At 34.2% G+C, this 18,125-nt stretch overlaps 2 protein-coding genes across 2 annotated transcripts in view; one reads left to right on the plus strand and one right to left on the minus strand.

Moving 5' to 3' along the window:
- The window catches only part of LOC142336358 (nuclear migration protein nudC-like), a 472,960-nt gene that overhangs the window by 122,142 nt on the left and 332,693 nt on the right, over positions 1-18,125 (plus strand). The window lies entirely within an intron of this gene.
- Positions 1-18,125, minus strand: part of LOC142337197 (uncharacterized) — a 58,220-nt gene that overhangs the window by 35,789 nt on the left and 4,306 nt on the right. The window contains exons 3-8 of the mRNA XM_075386330.1: positions 16,561-16,707; positions 9,229-9,393; positions 8,394-8,540; positions 7,589-7,798; positions 5,106-5,183; positions 4,610-4,690 (exon numbers count right to left, since the gene is read on the minus strand). Of these exons, the coding sequence (XP_075242445.1) occupies positions 4,610-4,690; positions 5,106-5,183; positions 7,589-7,798; positions 8,394-8,540; positions 9,229-9,393; positions 16,561-16,707 (828 nt within the window). The remainder of the gene's footprint in view (positions 1-4,609; positions 4,691-5,105; positions 5,184-7,588; positions 7,799-8,393; positions 8,541-9,228; positions 9,394-16,560; positions 16,708-18,125) is intronic.

Consider the following 18,125-nt stretch of genomic DNA (forward strand, 5'->3'; position numbering starts at 1 on the left):
AAAACGAGTTTGAATACAAGTATTAATTAAATATGATGAATAGGAAAATAAATTGCAATGTAAAGTTACTAACGAAATGTAAACGAAATGAAGAACATATTCAGTTCGAGTTCGAGTTCATTAACAGTTCTGTTATTTGAAAACAGTAATTTTCTGGTTATTTCACAGGTTCTTCTTTGATCTGCTGCTCTGCTCGGCTCTCTGTGCTTCTCCACGGATGTCGGTGATCATCCCACGTCTGCAGCGACAAGTGTTTACCGGGTCCATGATGATGGAGTGTATTTACAATGGATTGAGAAAATAGACCAACCCTCGGCAGGTGGACAAGTCGTTCTAATGCAAGTCAGGAAACGAAGCAAAAACAATCGAATGCAGTTAAATTGCACGTTCAACAGACATGATCTGAAAAGCCATAAATGGAAGCAGAATCGAGAATTCATGGAATAAAAACACACAATTTCGGAAAACTCACTAAAATTAATGACTCTAAAAGTAAATTATGACAGGAACTGTATTCAACCGTCAAACCAGATATTAATACAGGAACTGTATTCAACCGTGAAACCAGTGTTTATTGATTCTTATTGATAATGATTGATGTGATACATCTGACCGAAAGCATAAATCAGATAAAGGGACATCAACAGAAGTTTCATTATCAAGCAGTATCCGATTACATAGTTTAGATTTTTATTGAGAAAATCCTTGATAACCGAGAGAAGAAAGCCGCCATATGCCGATAACCTTTGCTGAATTTTAAAAATGCATGAACAATCATCAGAAAAGACTTCACGTCGAATCATTCGATTAATTTTCAGGAGATGGCCTAGTTTTTTCCGAAAAACGTATTGTTTTTTGAGAGGATCTCAAATGGTAAATCCTTGCCCCTCATATGTTCCGCAAAACGAACTTCAGTAGGCCAGACTGCATCCTGAAAGTCTATGAATTTTTTGCAATTGAAGTGCATTGACCTATATTTGGCATCATTATCCCCCACAATTACAAGTATCAGTCGGAAATAAGATACATTCGCAGACAGATTCATTAAGTTGGTGCATCAGCGGCCTCCCTCAACATCGTTATAAATGCTGGAGAGAAAAAAGTTCCTGTGATCAACTCTTTTTTCTTGAAAAAAGTTAAAATTAAACCAATTATTACCTATATTCTCGTAACAATTCATCTTCTTCCAGATGCTCTTGTGCATCGCGTAAAAAATAATCGCCAATAACTAGGACCCTTGGCTATAACAAAAGTAAATTATTAAAAAATTAATCAGTGCATGCGCGTAAACCTCAACGGACCTCCGTAACCGATCTCCACCGACCTCCGCCACCGACCTCCACCGACCTCAACCACCAACCCCCGCCACCGACTTCCTCCACCAATCACAACCAAGGATATAAATGCACCAATATATGGTATAGTTGGGGCTAGAAAAGCTTTTGAGGGTATCACCATTTTACCTGCACGTCTATACCAGGGTTTACATTTAGACGCGTTCACGCCTCGACCAAAATTTGAATTCAGAATTTTACGTCAAATTTCACTTAGATTCTTCTTGGCAGTAGGGTGACGTACTCATAAGTCTGATTCATTCTTGATATTAAATAATAATATATGACTTGCAATTAGATTGGTCGAGAACTAATTTTTGCTTGGAGTGAAATCCGGTATAACAGCTCAAGAAAATGTTTAATGTCTAGAAAACTTCAACAAATGCATTCGGTTGCGATTATGAAATCTTTTGATGTAATGTAACTGTGCCTGGGGCTAAAACTGAGTCATTAATACTTCAAGTCTTTTTATTAGAAAGTTTTTTAATTTGCTAAAAACATTCACAGACATATCTAAGTCATTAGCTTCATGCAAAAATATTTGGTTTTTTTCTCGTTTTCAACTCGTTAGGAACTGTAAAAAGCTTTATTAATGTTTCAAATTGGCACATGGCATGAAGCCTTTTGCTTACTTTTTCTATCTTCTCTTTTGTTTCCCTGACCCCTTTTTTCAACTAAAATCGTTAATATTATTGTGCACTCAATATTGGAAAATAGATATGGCAGTTTTTGAAGTACTGCAGAATCATTCGTCCGATTTCCATCTTTTAAACCTTTCGTACAAATTAAAATTCGAGCTGTTAATGGTAGGAGTGGTAGGGTGTTAGTTGTAATTTTTCTGTTCAACTTGAATTTCCTTTAGGTTAATTGTTATGAAGTAATGTAAAACTTTCATAAGTTGTCAAACTTTTTTCATTTTAACTTTTTTGTAGCAAATAAAATCTCTCTAAATTTGAAATTATACGTTATGTTTTTGATGTCTTGAATGTGCAATTGCAGTTGATCCGAGAAATTTTTAGATTTTTTTAAAATATAAGCTGAATAATTTGAATAGATAACTGCAAAAATACATTTTTGAGCCTTTGTTGATCAATTTAAATAGTATTGTGATACTTCCATTTCAATTTTGATCCACAAAAACGTTTCGGGGTATTGCAGTCTGTATGGCTTCTTCTTCACGCAACAGTGCATACCTATTTGATTTGCACAAAACTTATTCAATGAGCAATTTTTAAGATATTTCACACCCGTACCTTGGTGTCATACAATATCAATACTGAATTAATAAAAATTATATTCTGGATTTTTGGATGACCCTGTTTCTGATCATGTCACTTTTTGCGCATGCATTAGTAAATTAGAGCAACTTCTATGCATTGTTTTATACAGACGGGTTTCGTTCTTGACATAAGTAACAGTTGAAGAGCTTTCTATAAGCATTAGTAATTGCCACCTGGTTTTTATCTGTTCGCGCGTAATTACCGCCTGGCTTCTATCTGTTCGCGCGTAATTACCGCTTGACTTCTATCTGTTCAGCGTAATTACTGCCTGGCTTTCATCTGTACATGCATACATGTAATTGGACCCCATAGCTCGCATTGAAGATCAAAAGGAACAAACAATGAATAAAGTAAATTGAAATGATGAGTTGAATTGATGAAATGATGAAAAAGGTAAAATGATGAAGTGAAGAAAGGTTTAAAACGAACTAACCATTGGTTTTAGTTTCAGTTTGTTTTAGTTTCAGTTCTTCCTAATTTTCACAAGTTTTACGCTTTCATGATAACGAAAATGCTCCACGAAATATTTCTTGGCTGTACTGGTCTATTCCAGTCTCGGCAGAAATTTTTCCAAGGCGCCCTTGTTGGATGTCATCCTTTCAAATCGCTGTTGAGCTATGACGACAACACTGGAGAGGAGAAACAGCCGCTGCCCAACTTCAAATCAGTTTTGAGAACATACATCTGAAATGGGGAAACGAAGAAGCAAAAAGTTCCCCATTTCAAATTTTGGAAACGAAGTTCCAAATTTAGAGTAGGTCAAGGTCTGATTCCTTTTTTCTGATCTGAGTTGTTTAAGCAAATCACAAACAAGTTAGTACGACGATTTTGATTCCATTTACAGGTAAATTTTCGAAGATACTGAAGATACAAACTCCGCTTTTGGTAGATATGCAGCCTCCATGGCATTGTGATACACTTTTTGAAAAACACCCCAAAAACTAACAAGGAAACGAGAGTACAGGTAAAGTAGGCTGCTTTGAATTTTGCTGTGCTAAAACTCAAAAAGTGCGTGGACCATATGAGCTTCAGATTTTAACCAGAGTGAGCTTGTTCTAAGCTCGCCAATTAACTGAGTATAAGGGTTTTTTATTATCGACGGGGGCCGGCCATTTTGAATTAATGAAAACATGTAAATTTTTCGGAATTTCTTTTTTTGTGAAAAACTTCTGAGTTTCTTCTGTACATAATACAAAAACCGTGCCAAGATATACAGTGGATATGCAGGCTGTCATTACCTCTTAATAGAGAACAAACTTGCGGATATTACTAATTCTCAGATGAGATAAACTAAAGATATTTTTAATCTCAATGCCGCCAGTCTGTCTAGTAAAAAAACTAAAAAAGGCTTGGATTTTCCTGATTCAGTGCTGATGGAAGAGTTTTGTTATGTTTCAGAACTGAAATGCTTTGAGACCAAAGTACGTGTAGTGAAAGAACTTTGTATCCTAAATCTATTTAAAAGAGAAAGAAATTCTTCTGCAGACACGCATTGGAGATATCCAGAGCTTTTCTCCAGTGTTTCCAGAACAAGTGTTCCAGAACAACCCGCATTTTTAAACTTTACGAGAAATCATTTCCTAACAGTCAGATAGGTTAGCAACATATTTTCCAAAAAAAACATTTGGAAAAAATGTTGCTTGATAATGAGTTCATTTAAGTTTGATAATAATTTTATAGCAATCGTATATTGGAAAAAATGTTGCTTGATGATGAGTTCATTTAAGTTTGATAATAATTTTATAGCAATCGTATATTGAAAAATAAGCTGGTTCAAATTGATTGCACTTTGGACCTCTAACATTGATTTTGGTTTGCCAATCTTCTTCCTTCCCAAAATAAGGATAACAGATTTTAGTGTTACCCGCGTGACGAGCAAAAGCAATTCCTGGATACCATATCTACGGCCATACATTGCGTCAAGCAATCCCAGTTGAATTTTTAAACCATCAATAATAGCTATGCTGTCTAAAATAAACTGAGCGTATAACTTACGCATATAGTGTCCAGATATAGTTCTGAAGAAGGTCTTGCCATTGGTGGGTTCTGTGTACAGCTGAATGTCGTCACCCAATTCTAAAACATTGAAGTGTACAAAGTGAACCTTAAATGCCCTTTTCCCAGCATGAGGAATTTTCCGAAAAGGATGCGAGAGATGCGCTCAAAACTCAAAGAAATGCAAAGAAAGGATGCAAAAGAAACTCAAAGAAAACGAAAGGACGCTAAGATGCGCTTACACAATGTTGAGCTGAATGGTGCTGTATTCTCATTGACAGTTATCAATGCTCAGAACTAAATTTAAAATAAAATTCTACTTATTCAATTCTTTTGACCGGTACTCGAGACGACGACACTAAGTCCTGGCTTTTTCTTGCGTTGATGGTAACCATCACAGAAACTTACCGCCAATATCTGTTTTGCGTGTTTTTCAGACACTGAAATAAGTGACAATCAGCATTCGAGTACTTTAACAAATAAGCTTATTTCTTACCTTTGAGTCCGTCTTTGGCTTGAACGACGACTTGTGTCTTTTCAGTGTTCAAAATGGCATCTGAATCTTGTGGAAGCTCTAAAGCAAATAAAAAGTAAGTTACTTATTCAAGAAACTTATATAGGTCTTCCGCTTTACTGTTTCTGTCGTTTTGTTTTTCAAAACCATTGCCACACTTTAGAGTGTGTCCGGAGAAATTACCCAAATCCATTTTACGCAATGCCATTATAGCTAGTGGCATTATATTCAATGCCTGCTCCCCAATTCACCCACTTGTTAGAATTACGAGAACGTCTATATAGCAGAAAATGGTCCGTGGGACTTGATATGAATCTATCGCAACCAAACATGGGATTATATTGTTCTCTTAAGTATGTATAAAATTCTTGTAAAAGCGAGTGATAATTTGTAATCGGATTATTGAACGAAATGATCACAGAAAATAACTTGGGTATAATGACATTGGGTATATTGTCATGCAACCCACAAAACTACACAATGCCAAAAAAACTCAAAGTGCCAATATAGCCAATGCAATCACATCCAATTTATTTACTTTGATCTATTCGTCAAATATTCGATTAAAAATTAGCACCAATTATTCGAAGCATGTTTTATCACAATTAAATTGATAATCTTATCTCATGTTTGGATGCCAAATGTTCAAATCCAGTCCCACGAGCCGTCGAGGCATGACTATAGAAAATTGCACAAGATAAATAATATGTTAAATAATCGTTCCAGTAGTTTCAACATTAGGAAAAGATATCGAATAAATCTTGGGTTTTTGTCACATTGGTAAATTGGCCTTGGGTGTAATGCAATTGGCTTTTTAATTATGAAACACTTCAATCCAAGTTAACAATTTATCCAGCCTAATTTTGTACCGCCAGCAGCAATTAGCCTGAACACAAAGATTTAAGAGCACAATCCCGGTGTTGTACTTTAGCCTGACCGGTTCTACTTCATTTCACCTCTTTTTTTCACGCCCTGTGCTAATTCATTTTTTGTCCAGACAACGTATTCAGAAAACTCAATTTTCTATGATTGAGCCAAAAGCCTCTTCTTGCTGATGAGCCCATGTTTTTCGAAAGCGAGAGCAAGGATCATTTTAAGTGCCATGGAATCTTCATGATTTCGGACACCAGCTTTTTTGATCAAAGTTCTCAAAGTTTCTCCACAAAATTCTGGATTAAATAGAAATAGCTGCCCAAAAACATTGAAGGTGAACGCTGCTTTTAGAAGGCATTAATTGCGGCAATTTCAAAATCAAGCAAAACTTTATCGGGCTTACAATCTGGAGAAAAAGTTTGTTAGGCTTTAAGTAATCGTTCTACGTTTTTTTTCTGTTTCATTTTTTGCAAGCTCAGCATAAACACAAGCAGAATTAACCACAAGAATTTATATATGAAAAGAAAATATTGGAAGAAGTTTTTATGTGATAATTTAGATGATTCGTCCGCAATCGAATGGATAACCGAAAAAACTACACATTCTGTGTCATCTTTTCAGCTGTCAAACTGCAAAAACTTTGTGTTTGTATTGGGTATATCAAAATGCCGGTTAGCCGGTTCATGAATTGACACTTTGCTTTTTTTTCTTAAACCTTGAGATGTTTGTAACAAATTAGGTATCGGTAGCAACGCATACTGTGTGGAGAGAAATCGGTTAGTGGTAAAAGCACTATTTTTACTATTTCCAATTTGTCAAGGAAATATTTCAACTACTTCCACACAGTGTCAAATCTTTTTAACCTATTAATATAAAGCTCATCACCTTTTACAACCAATCGTTCTTTGTTTATGAGAGAAATGATGAACTCAAAGTCAGCAGTTGCAGTGTTGATTTCAAAATGCAATGTTACAAAAAGTGTTCCACAGCCCCCTCCACTTTTTAATTGCATTTATTGGTACCACGGGGAACTAGATGAGATATGTAATTCGCTAATGCTTATAAGTTTTCTTTAAGCTATTGATTCTTCAGCTATGTTTTCCGGGGAAAATGTTAACATATCAAAAGGGTTGAAGTGGTTGTGTTGTCAAAAGGTGTTTACACCTCTCTTATTTCATGCCGATTTTAATCTCCATTAATTAGACTAATTAGAATGGATTGAGACCTAATTATCTTCAATATTAGGAAGCTTAAAATTGGGTTGAAAGAATGTATGAGTTAAATTTTTGTGGGATAATTGATATAAGGGTTAAAAAATTGGGTCAAAATATAAGGGGTTAAACGAATAGAGATGAAAAAAGAGGACACCAGCCTGAACACCAAGGTTGCAGAAATTTGACAATCCTGCTGAGCTTATACACCAGAATGTGGTTGTTACAACTAATTAAGATAAATTGAATATGTCGCGGTTCCATTTGATGGATAGAAAACATGCTTAAGTCAGTTTTCCCTTCACAATGGGCCGATACGCTAGCATCCTTAAATATAAATGTCTATGCATAAAAAAATGTAATTAATTGACAGTATCTGACCGTGGAATCTGCCTGAAGCTGTTCTGACGTATGAAACAGAAGTTTTAGACTCGTAGTAGACACTCCCATCTGACACCATCAGAGAGTGACTTCCACTTGCAGCTGCCGCATTTGCTCCCCCTTTAGTGTCCCCAGAAGTTGTGGCTGTCTCGTGGAACACATATGCATTACTGCTCTCCAAGTCTATCGCGAATTCACTGCTCATTGCGCCTGAAGCGAGTAAATAAAGTAGTTTCATGTGTAAATTAGATCATACCTTTAGTCTGGGGAGCCGAAATTTAGCGCTTAGAAATCTGCAATCAGAAAAAATGCAAAACTTTTCTATAAACATAAACACATAATGAATATGCTGACATTTCAACTTGTTATCCAGACTTGCATCTGAGAGAATCTGAGCTCTTAATCAGCACATTTTACTAATAAAACCAAATCAGTTGCAAGACATTGTATTTCACGTGTGTTTAAAGTTTCTGCATTCAATGTCTATCTTCATTGAGGTTATTAAATTGCCCCGACTAAATTTATCAAGGAAAATCAGAAATAATTTTGCATCGAAATGAGGTCCGAGGAATGTAATATTTTTTAAGCAATTAAGACTCTGTTTTTAAGCTCGTGGCGGTCAAGCAAACCGATAGGCAAGCAAGCCGAATTTTGAAATTAAGGTCAAGTAAGCCAAAGATTTTAGACATAGCGCCATTATACTTTGTCTCTGGCGGTAAAATGCACAAAAAATTCGGGAAAATATTCCTCGAATTGACTTTTCTGTTGTTAAACTAGATAAAATTTAACTTAGCGCGGGGCGTACCTTTGACCCTGGCGTTGATTTTGTTGTTGATGGGGTTGAGGGTGATGTCTCGACTGTTTGTCAGCTCAATCAAATGTGAGTTTTCTGTCTGCAACAAGATCCGAAAGTTCTTCGTGTCATTTAGCAGTTCAAAATTTACTGGCAGCTCTGAAAAACGTTAAAACATCTTGTGCAATTTTTAAGCAATTGAGATCTCAATTGCAGTCTTCTCTAGATCCTAGAATACTAAGTAAAAAGAGTATAAAGTTGAGGATGCCATTTTTATCGAGACAAACTTGAGGACAGCTATTTTAATTCCAGTCAAAGTTGATGATAACTAATAAAGTTGAGCCAATTTTTTTAAATAACAAATATCAATCGAGGACGGTCTTTTCATAAATCGCCGCCTCGACTAGGATAGTACGTTGCGCGACGATTATTGGGATTATCCGTCAAAAGCCGGTTTCTAAAAAGTGATAAACTATGGTGGCACGAGGTTACACCGACTGCGATAAAACTACAGACATACGGTAATGATTTGCTTGATATATTAAAAACAGCGAGCGATAAATTGAGCATTGTATACAAAAATTTGATCGTTTTTTTTGTTACGGGGTCTAATTTAGTGAGCACATACTTAATGAAAAACACAGTTGCAAGTGCTAAAGTATAGGAACAACGGTTGTATTTAACTGGCTAGCACTACGTGATCGGCAAATTTGTAGGACTCCCCAGTTCACTGTCAAGTTCGAAAAAATTTGCAAACTTTGTGAAACAGTTACTAATTTCTGCAAATGTTTTCAAACATAAAGAAAGATATAATTCACTGTACAAAAAACAGTGAGATAGATTTTACTGTCGAAAGATCCATTGTTGTTCTTCAGAAGTATTTTGTTCTGCAGTGCATTTGGCCATATCTCACACTGTCCATCTAAAGAAGCCTCCACTATCCTCCCAGAGGAGGTTCTCAAGTAGATCTTCCCAGTCAAGGGGTCAGTGAACACGCCGGCTTTCTGCGCACCTGGAAAAAAGTCTTATAAGAGGTAAACAAGCGAACTTGATTTCTATGTTGTGGAACCTGTTAAAAACGCAAGCAAAACCGAAAAATCTCCACATAACCTCCCAGAGATTTGGAATCGGAACTTGATACACCTTGATAAAAAATGCATGATCTAGATATCTCTTGCGAAACTTCAAACATGTCGCCGAAAAGTTATTGTACAGGTATCAAGGTAAATCTGAGAAGTTCTTAAATATTTTATCAAGTAAAATCTGAAACAAGTTTCTTGACAGCACTTAAAATATTGTTAGATCTTGATATATTTTTTGGCTTTTATTGCTTTAAATTTTTTTGTCAATTAAAAAACCAGAACAAGTCAGCTTTTCAGATCTAAAAAATTAGGTTCGTACAAGCGCTGGTACAGACCATGAAAAAAGTTTGCTTTTTCCCAGTCCATATCACTTTGTTTTAAATTTACTTGATAATCCTTTTTTCAACCAAAAATGAGGTGAAATTATACTGTGATCTGTTTTAATTTTTTTAGCTCTTTCATGGGACATGAGTGAGGGCAATGCAGTAGGCAGTCTAGTATGCCGTGTGTATTATATAAATACGTAAATAAATTTTCACTTATGGAAAACGTAGGCTCATTTTTCTTCATTAAAGAAACGGGTTTTTTGTCTATTCTTAATGATTCATCTTAGAACCCAAAAATTCTTGCTTTATCTTAAATTTTTGAGCTAAACCTTTTTCATTGATTAATTTTTACTGATGACATAGCCAAAATCTTGTCCCATTTAAAACGAATCTTGATACTTTATTGCCAAGGTTAAATATGACAATTTTGTTGTCAAGGGAAAGTGCAGTTGTACGAATTCTAATGTTGTTAAAGACTTCGTTGTGAAATTACTGGCTTCGACACAAATTTTTTGCAAAAAAAATTTTAATAAAAGTTTTTGATTTTTGTCTACGAGTGACGTTCGTTTTGTAGACGTAAAACATATTCTCAAAAATTACAGGTGTCATGCGCTTTTTTTGGACGAATAAAGGAACTTCGGATTTGTTTTCTTCTGCCCCCCCCCCCGGATTAGTGGGCTCACATTTTTACGCCCCCCTGGCGCACGTGCTCTTTTCCTACATAGTAACGAGCTATGTAGCAGCATAAAATTTGTAACTGAGGGAGTTAAAGAAACTGGGGTAGGGGAAAGAAACAGAATAGATTCCCAACAGAATAAATTGTTTCATTTTGTAGCTAATGGTTTTCAGGACTTTGAAATTAATTGTTTCCGAAAAATTCAAGAGTTTCACTTAATTCTACCCGTTTTCTTTTTTTCTGTCACTTTATTACTGCATACCACATTATTGGCATTCAAGGAATGTTCAATTGAACATATCTTGAGTGGCAAAATATGGCTTTACGGCTTCGACATCTTTTTTTCATAATTTTTTTTTGAATTTGTGTTGCTGTCTCTGTTTGTTCTTTTTGCAAACGCAAAAAATTGAATTTTGACAGGTCTCAATACACTCCCATAGATTTTCCATCGTATTTTCCAATTTCTATCTAATGGTTTTCATTACTTTAAAATTAAATTTTTTTAAAAATATAAGCCAATATTTTAATTTTGCTGTTTATTCTTTCTTTTTTGTCTAATTGCTTCCAAGCCCTATTATGGAGTGGTTACATATATTTTCTAGTGAAGTACAAGTTTTTTTGTTAGTTTCAGTTTTTTGACGCTATTTTGACCTTGTTAATAAGTTTTTTTATATGAAATGTAAATAAAGTTTTGGATGTAATTAATTTTTGTTGTTATCGTTGTTTGACTTTGTTGCTCGTCTGGACTTGCTTTCTTACTATTGGTTGATCTCATTAATCTAATGCAGCATTTTCTCTAATTCACTGAACTGTTTGGGCTGAAGACGATCTTTTTGTTTATACACAGTTTTTTTTTTGAAAAAAACTTGAGCTTTTTGGGGCTTTTCTATCCGTTCCTCTTTTGATAGACATTTATGCCAAAAATGCGTATGAGCGGGGTTGGAAGTTTATGTGCGAACTCACATTACTGAGCCTCCTTGTATAGTAGAAAGAATACCACATCACTCAAATTTTCAAGTTAGAGAACATACAAAAACGATTATTCAAACGAAACAAGGTGGGTATGAAAATGATTTATTGTCTTTTAAGGCACCACATGTGTTTCGGATTCCACTTCCATCCATTTACAAAATAATAGAATCAGCAAAAATTTGAGATAAAATCTTTTAAATGTCTTTTCTTTTTGTTCCGACCCCACTTGTGGGGGGGAGGAACTATATACTCAAATGGTTTTTTTTGTTCAGTCAATTTTGGCCGATCGATATATTCATCGCAGAGAAATGTGAGTGATATCATTTAAAAGCTAGAATTCAAATTGAAAAAGATTTTTTTTCTGATTTTCGTTTTTTTTCGAGGAGTTATTGAGGATTGAAGTTTTGTGTGAACACGGGGTATTTGTTCACTTTTAGGGTGATTTTTCTTCAAATTAAGATATTTTTTTTATAAAAAATAATATTTCAAACTTAAATTTCTTGCCAAAAATGAATCTATTTTGTGTATCTAATAGACTAAAAGCCATAAAAAAGACTAATTCATAGGTAGCTTATTCATAGGTCTCATATGTAGCTTCAATATCAAAAATTTTCGAAATTTCGAGAGCTCTTTTTTATAAAACTTTCTGCTTTTTTTTGCTTTTTTAAGTCACCCGGAGACAAGTCACTTTTCATATCGACGTTCCCTTATTGAAAAACCTCCTTTACAGTCAAATGAGCCCCAATGAACAAAATAAAATCGTTTTCAAGGAATTGCTCAAGTTTTTTTTAAATTCGACTCTGAGTTTTCGTAATTTTAAATGAAATTTTGAATTTCGTTTTGAGGTTTCACTAATTTTTTTGGAGTCCTATGGCATAGACTCATTAACTAACAGTGCTATATGTTCCATAATGAGATTTAAGTGAGCATATCTAGTGCATTAACTGGACAGCTAATGGCTGTTATGCCTTTCAAATAAATTTTCGAAAAAAAATTTTATCATTAACAAATCAAAAACTTGTTTTCGTGAACTTTTAGCCAGTCTCAGGAATGACAGGTCCGCCTTCCTTCTTACTGTAAAATAAAATTTATTTGGTTGGTGGTTTTATCTTCTAACTATTGGTTATATGATCTAAATGCCACAAGATATTGAAAAACAAATTATAATTTTTGGATATTTTCGCATTATTGGTTCTTTTTGAAAATTTATCACTTTATCCTAATATTGATAGCTACCATTGCCTTCAAGAAGACGTTCAATGGATCAGAGATAAAGTTTTCAAAGAAAAGTGTATGGATTAAATGGCTTCGACACTTTCTTCTCGCATTTTTCTACTGATTTTTTGGTTTTTGCCTGTATTTGTTGTTGTTTTCATAGAGATAAGATTTATTGCGATGTGTAATTGATTAAATATGCATGACAAACATCTTTTGTCCTCCCGTTGAGGAATAACGGAGCGAATCTTTTGACTTCCGTTGAAAACTATTGAATTTAATGGCTGTTGGGACTTTAAAAACAATTCTTCGAAAAAATTGTTTGAACATTAGTTTCTCTTTAACTTCTCATTAACTTGTCAAAAAATTGACAACTCCTATTGGCTTCCAGAAGACGTTTAATCAATCGAAGATAAATTTTTCAGAGAAAAGGTTATGGTTTTAATTTTCTTCGATCTTTTCTTCTCGCACTTCTCTACTGAACTTTTGGTTTTTGCCTGATTTTGTTTTGTTTTCATAGTCATAAGACTTGTTGTTATGTCTTATTGGTCTCCTCCGCAAGACAAACCTTCCCATACTCCTATTGAAGCATATTTAAGCCTATTTATTGATTTCCGTTGAAATTTTTTGAATTTAATGTCTGTCAAGAGTTTATAAATGATTTTTCGAAAATTTTTTTGAACATTAACCAATCTTAAAATTTTCGTCAACTGTTAGTCAGTCTCAGTATTGACATAGCCCACTTGCTTTTAACTGAAACTAAAATAAATTTCGCTGAAGGTTTTATATTCTAACTTTTAATTATATGACTTCAATAACACAAGAATTCAAAATTTTAAAATTTGAAATTTTTTTTGATATTTTCGTATTATTGGTTACTTTCGAACTCTTATCAGATTATCCCAATATTACACACCTTATCCAAATATTATTCTAATCCAATTGACTTGGAAAAGACATTCAGTAGATCACAGATAAAGTTTTCAGAGAAGAGCCAATAGTTTAAATGGCTTCGAAATTTTGTTCCCCCACTTTTCTACTGAATTTTGGTTTTCGCCTGTTTTTGTTGTTGTTTTCATAATCTTAAGACTTATTGTGATCTCATATTGATTATCTATGAATGACAAACATCTTTTTCCTGCCATCGTGTTATTTCTCAGCGTAGTTATTTGTCTCCGTTAAAATATTTTCAGTTTAATTGCTGTTAAGAATTTAAAAAAAAGTTTTTCGAAAATTTTTTTGAAGATTAACCGATCCTTAACTTTTTCGTGCACTGTTAGTCAGTCTTAGTACCTACAGGATCCCGTTTTTTTAATATTGCAGCTAAATTTTGTCTGGTTAGCGTTTTTATCTTCTAACTATTAGTTTTAAAGCTCATATGCCTCGAGTTTTCATATTTTTTTTCAAGTACTTTTTCTTATTTTTGGATCTTTTTGAAGTCTTATCAGAGTATCTTATTACTGACAGTTCCCATTGGTTAAGGGAAGACGTTCAACGGATCATACACTAAGTTTTCAGGGAAGAGCTTATGATTTAAGTGGCTTCGAGACTTTCCTCTGTCACACTTTTACTGAATTTTTGTTTTCGTGTTTGGTGTTGTTTTCATAGTCTTAAGACATATTGTGGTCTCTTTTTGATAATCTATGCATGACAAACATTTTCCTCCCAACATCGTGTTTTTTCTGAGCGTAGTTATTGACCTCCGTTAAAAGCTTTTGAGGTTAATGGCTGTTAAGACTTTAAAAAAAATTTTTCGAGACTTTTTTGGAACATTAACCAATCCTAAACTCTTTTTTCGTGAACTGTCAGTCAGTCTTAGTACTTTTCGGATTTTTTTTCTGATGCAGCCAAAAATATTTTGGTCAGCGGTTTTATCTTCTGGCTTTTAATTTTAAAACTTCATTGCCACTATTTTTCACATTTTTTAAAAATCTTTCGGGTACTTTTTCTTATTTTTGGATCCTTTTGAAGTCTTATCACATTATCTTATTACTGATAGTTCCCATTGGTTAAAGTAAGTTTTTCAACGGATCTTATTTAAAGATTTCAGAGAAGAACTTATGATTTAAATTGCTTCGACACTTTCTTCTGGCACTTTTTTACTGAATTTTTGGTTGTTGCCTGTCTTTGTTGTTGTTTTCATCTTCAGTAACATGTTGTAAGGTCTCTATGACCAAATATGAGTGGCCAACAAATTTGATGTTCCATGGAGGCATAATTTAGCGTATTTAGTGGATTCCGGTGAAAGGTAATGAAACTAATAGCCTTGATACTACGAGTTTTCTCAAAAAGTTCGTGGTTCTAATGTATTTGTTCATTTTTGATTTTTTGAAACTATATTGATAGAAAAGAAGAATCCAATTGCTGTTAAAAAATTAATTGAACATAGAAAAGGTTTTAGTGAAAGTTCATTTTTTAATGCCTTCGACACTTTTCTCGCTCAATTTATCGACTGATATTATTTGTCACCGATGCTTTGTTTGTTGGACAATATGCGTTTTTATAAACGTTTTTTTGAGTGGTAATTTTTAGCGCTTCTTTTTCTCTTCTTTCAGAACAATCGCGTAGTAACAGATCACAATGGTTTACAAGTGTGGTCCATATAAACTTATTTAATCTCTCAGTATAATTACTGCAGCTGAATTAGTAGAAATAAGAATTGAATTAAAAAAGCATAATATTCAGATAATAGCTAATGATTTTAATGGTAGCATTAGCTTGTGTTTTCGCAAATCGTTCTTAATTTTTAAGGTTTTTCTTTAGTTCGTTTCTAAGGCTTAAATTACCCAAACACAGGGCCTTTTGGTTTTGTAGTAACTTTTGGTAATTTATCACGGATTTTTTAGTTAAAGCTAATGATTTTTAAGACTTGAAATTTCTGGGTTTAAAAAACATTGATTAAAGTTTGAATTTCGCCTCATTGACCGTTCTCTTTATTGACTTGTAACGTAGTCTCATTAAGAAAACTTTCCGTCCGCTGTATAGTTAGGAGAATTTAAGTTTGAGTAGTTAAGGTTTTATTTGACTGCATTTTGACGTTGTTACTATGTGCTTTTAAATTTAGATATTCAGTTTTTGCCGTGAAGTTTTTGTTTTTGCTCATTTTCTGGTTGCTTTTTTGTCTCGTAGTCTCTTTAAGGTCAGATCTCATTGGCGCTGTAATAAAGCATGGCATTATGTAATTCAATTAGTAGATAGGCTGTGTAACGATTGTTTTAAACTCAAACATCTATTTTTGTAATTTCTTCACTTGGTTGACAATTAAGTCAAAAATGTAGATGAGCTCGGGTCGGAACATCATGTGCGAACGCACATTAACGAGCCGCCTTGTTTATTCTATTCTAATCAGCGATTACTTACTTCCAGAGTTCAATAATTTCCCCTAATCTAATGTTGTTGGGAGAACAGCCACTATTTAGACTTGCATCCAGCATTAGCAACATCTAGCCTAGCGATGAGACAACATTTTGACGCATCAAATCATATCAAAAAGACATAATTTTGATCCATGAATGACGCAAATGTATTCTGTTATCAGATGCAATTACGTTTCTTCATCAAGTTTATTCTTCGAAGAAGAACTAAGTGATTCAGAAATTCAATAATTTTTTTTTAAGAAAATGAAATTAGTTTTGAGAAATTTGAAATTAATTTCCATCGAATCCGAGGAAATGAGCGATTCTTGTCCAATAGATATTCACAAGCTTCGTTGAGAATATCTTAGAGGTGCGGTTATTATTTGTCGTCTACTGAAGCATCGTTATGTGAGTTGGTAAGTTTCTGAAAAAAATTGTTACATGACATCAAATTCGTCACAACACCCTAGACCTCCGCATATGTTGATAGAACACTCTGTGGTAAATGCTAACCGCCTTAAGTGAAAATTTAAGTTTGGTTATCAAACTGACCTGCCCTTGGTGCGAGGTATTTTTTGCCCGTTTTGGGATCAGTGTACATGACCATAGAGTCATCTACTTCAGAAACGATTCGACCACTCTTGGTCCTCAAGTATGTTTTGCCCGTCTCAGGGTCTGTCCACATCTCTAGAACCTGACCTGAAATATCAATTTTCCCTTATAGGTTGACTATTTCAGATTTAGACGAGGAAACAGTTGCTATCGATTTAAGTTTCTACTTTGATCTTCTTCGAACATAAACATCTATGTTCCAGGTGTTTCCTGAAAATTATATAAGAAATGCACTGACAGCCGCTAAAAGAACATAATTTTCAGCCAATAAATATTGCATAATTATCCGCTTAATGTGCCGAATTGTTAACACATTTCTTAAATAAGTTCAGCTCTTGTTAACAATTCAGCAAATATTTATTGTAAGATTTTTCCGCTGAGAAATATTTTTATTTGCCTTTAAGCGCCTTTTTTACACAATTTCCATGCTTCCAACTCTTATGTTACATGGTTTCTTATCTTTCCTCATTCGCACCCCAGTCACTGGAAAAGTAGGTTCTCCGGCTTGCACTGCTCAAACTGTCCATGGATTCAGGAAAACCTTAACATTTTTTGAATGAAAAAGAAAGCTTAGCTATTTAGAATTACTTGTTGTCGTACTCACTTACTTTACAAAAAAAAAAATTAGTAATTCGCGGCGTGAATCAATAATTTTTTTAAATAGGGGGCTGAATCGCGTAGCGAATCAAAATTATTTGAATTGCGAATGCTATACTGAAATTCAACTGTGCTGATTCGCGGAGCGAATCAGGCTTAATAATATCTTCAGTATTACTGCTAGTCGCGGGGCAATTAGGCTAAATTATTAGAGTGCTGTATTCGCAAAGCGAATTGAAAACATGATTTAGAAGAGTGAATAACAACTGGTTGCAAGAAGAGTTTTGATTAGACTGAATAATTTAGCAGCAGACAAGAATGGTATGAACAAATCTAAATGCTTACAACGCGGAGTGAACAAAGGTATGAACAATCTAAAATATGGAAAGTATAAGAAATTAACAACTCATGAAAGTGAATTTGACAGCAATAAACAAGTTATGAATAGGAGCAAGTTGAACTACAACTAAAAATGGAAATAAGCAATGAAAATGACGAAATAGCAGCGGATTAATGAGAGTTACTGAAATGTTGGTACATGTGTACCACATATCCCCCCTTTCAAACGAAAATTAGGCTTTGCTGAATTTTTTTTAGAAAAAAGAATGATGACAGAAAATTAAATAAAATATGTACTGGTTAGCTACTAATACTATATGAGTTTAAATGTTTTCCAAGTTTTTGAGTTTTTATAGGCATTTTGAATTTTTAGGCTTTTTTAACTGCATTTAGGCTTTGAAGGCGGTGATTCTTCTGGCGCTTATGTTTTGCAAGATGTAGGTCTGCACTGCTGGATCTACTTGTGGTGGATGGCAGTGACCTCAAAATGGATGTCCTGGTTGGGTATCGCTCCCCGATTGACTGTATTCCTTCAGCAACTGAGAAACGCAGGGCAACTGGATTGAATG

This window comes from Convolutriloba macropyga, chromosome 3, assembly GCF_964194025.1.
Source record: "Convolutriloba macropyga chromosome 3, txConMacr16.3, whole genome shotgun sequence".
NCBI classification, from domain to species: domain Eukaryota; kingdom Metazoa; phylum Xenacoelomorpha; order Acoela; family Convolutidae; genus Convolutriloba; species Convolutriloba macropyga.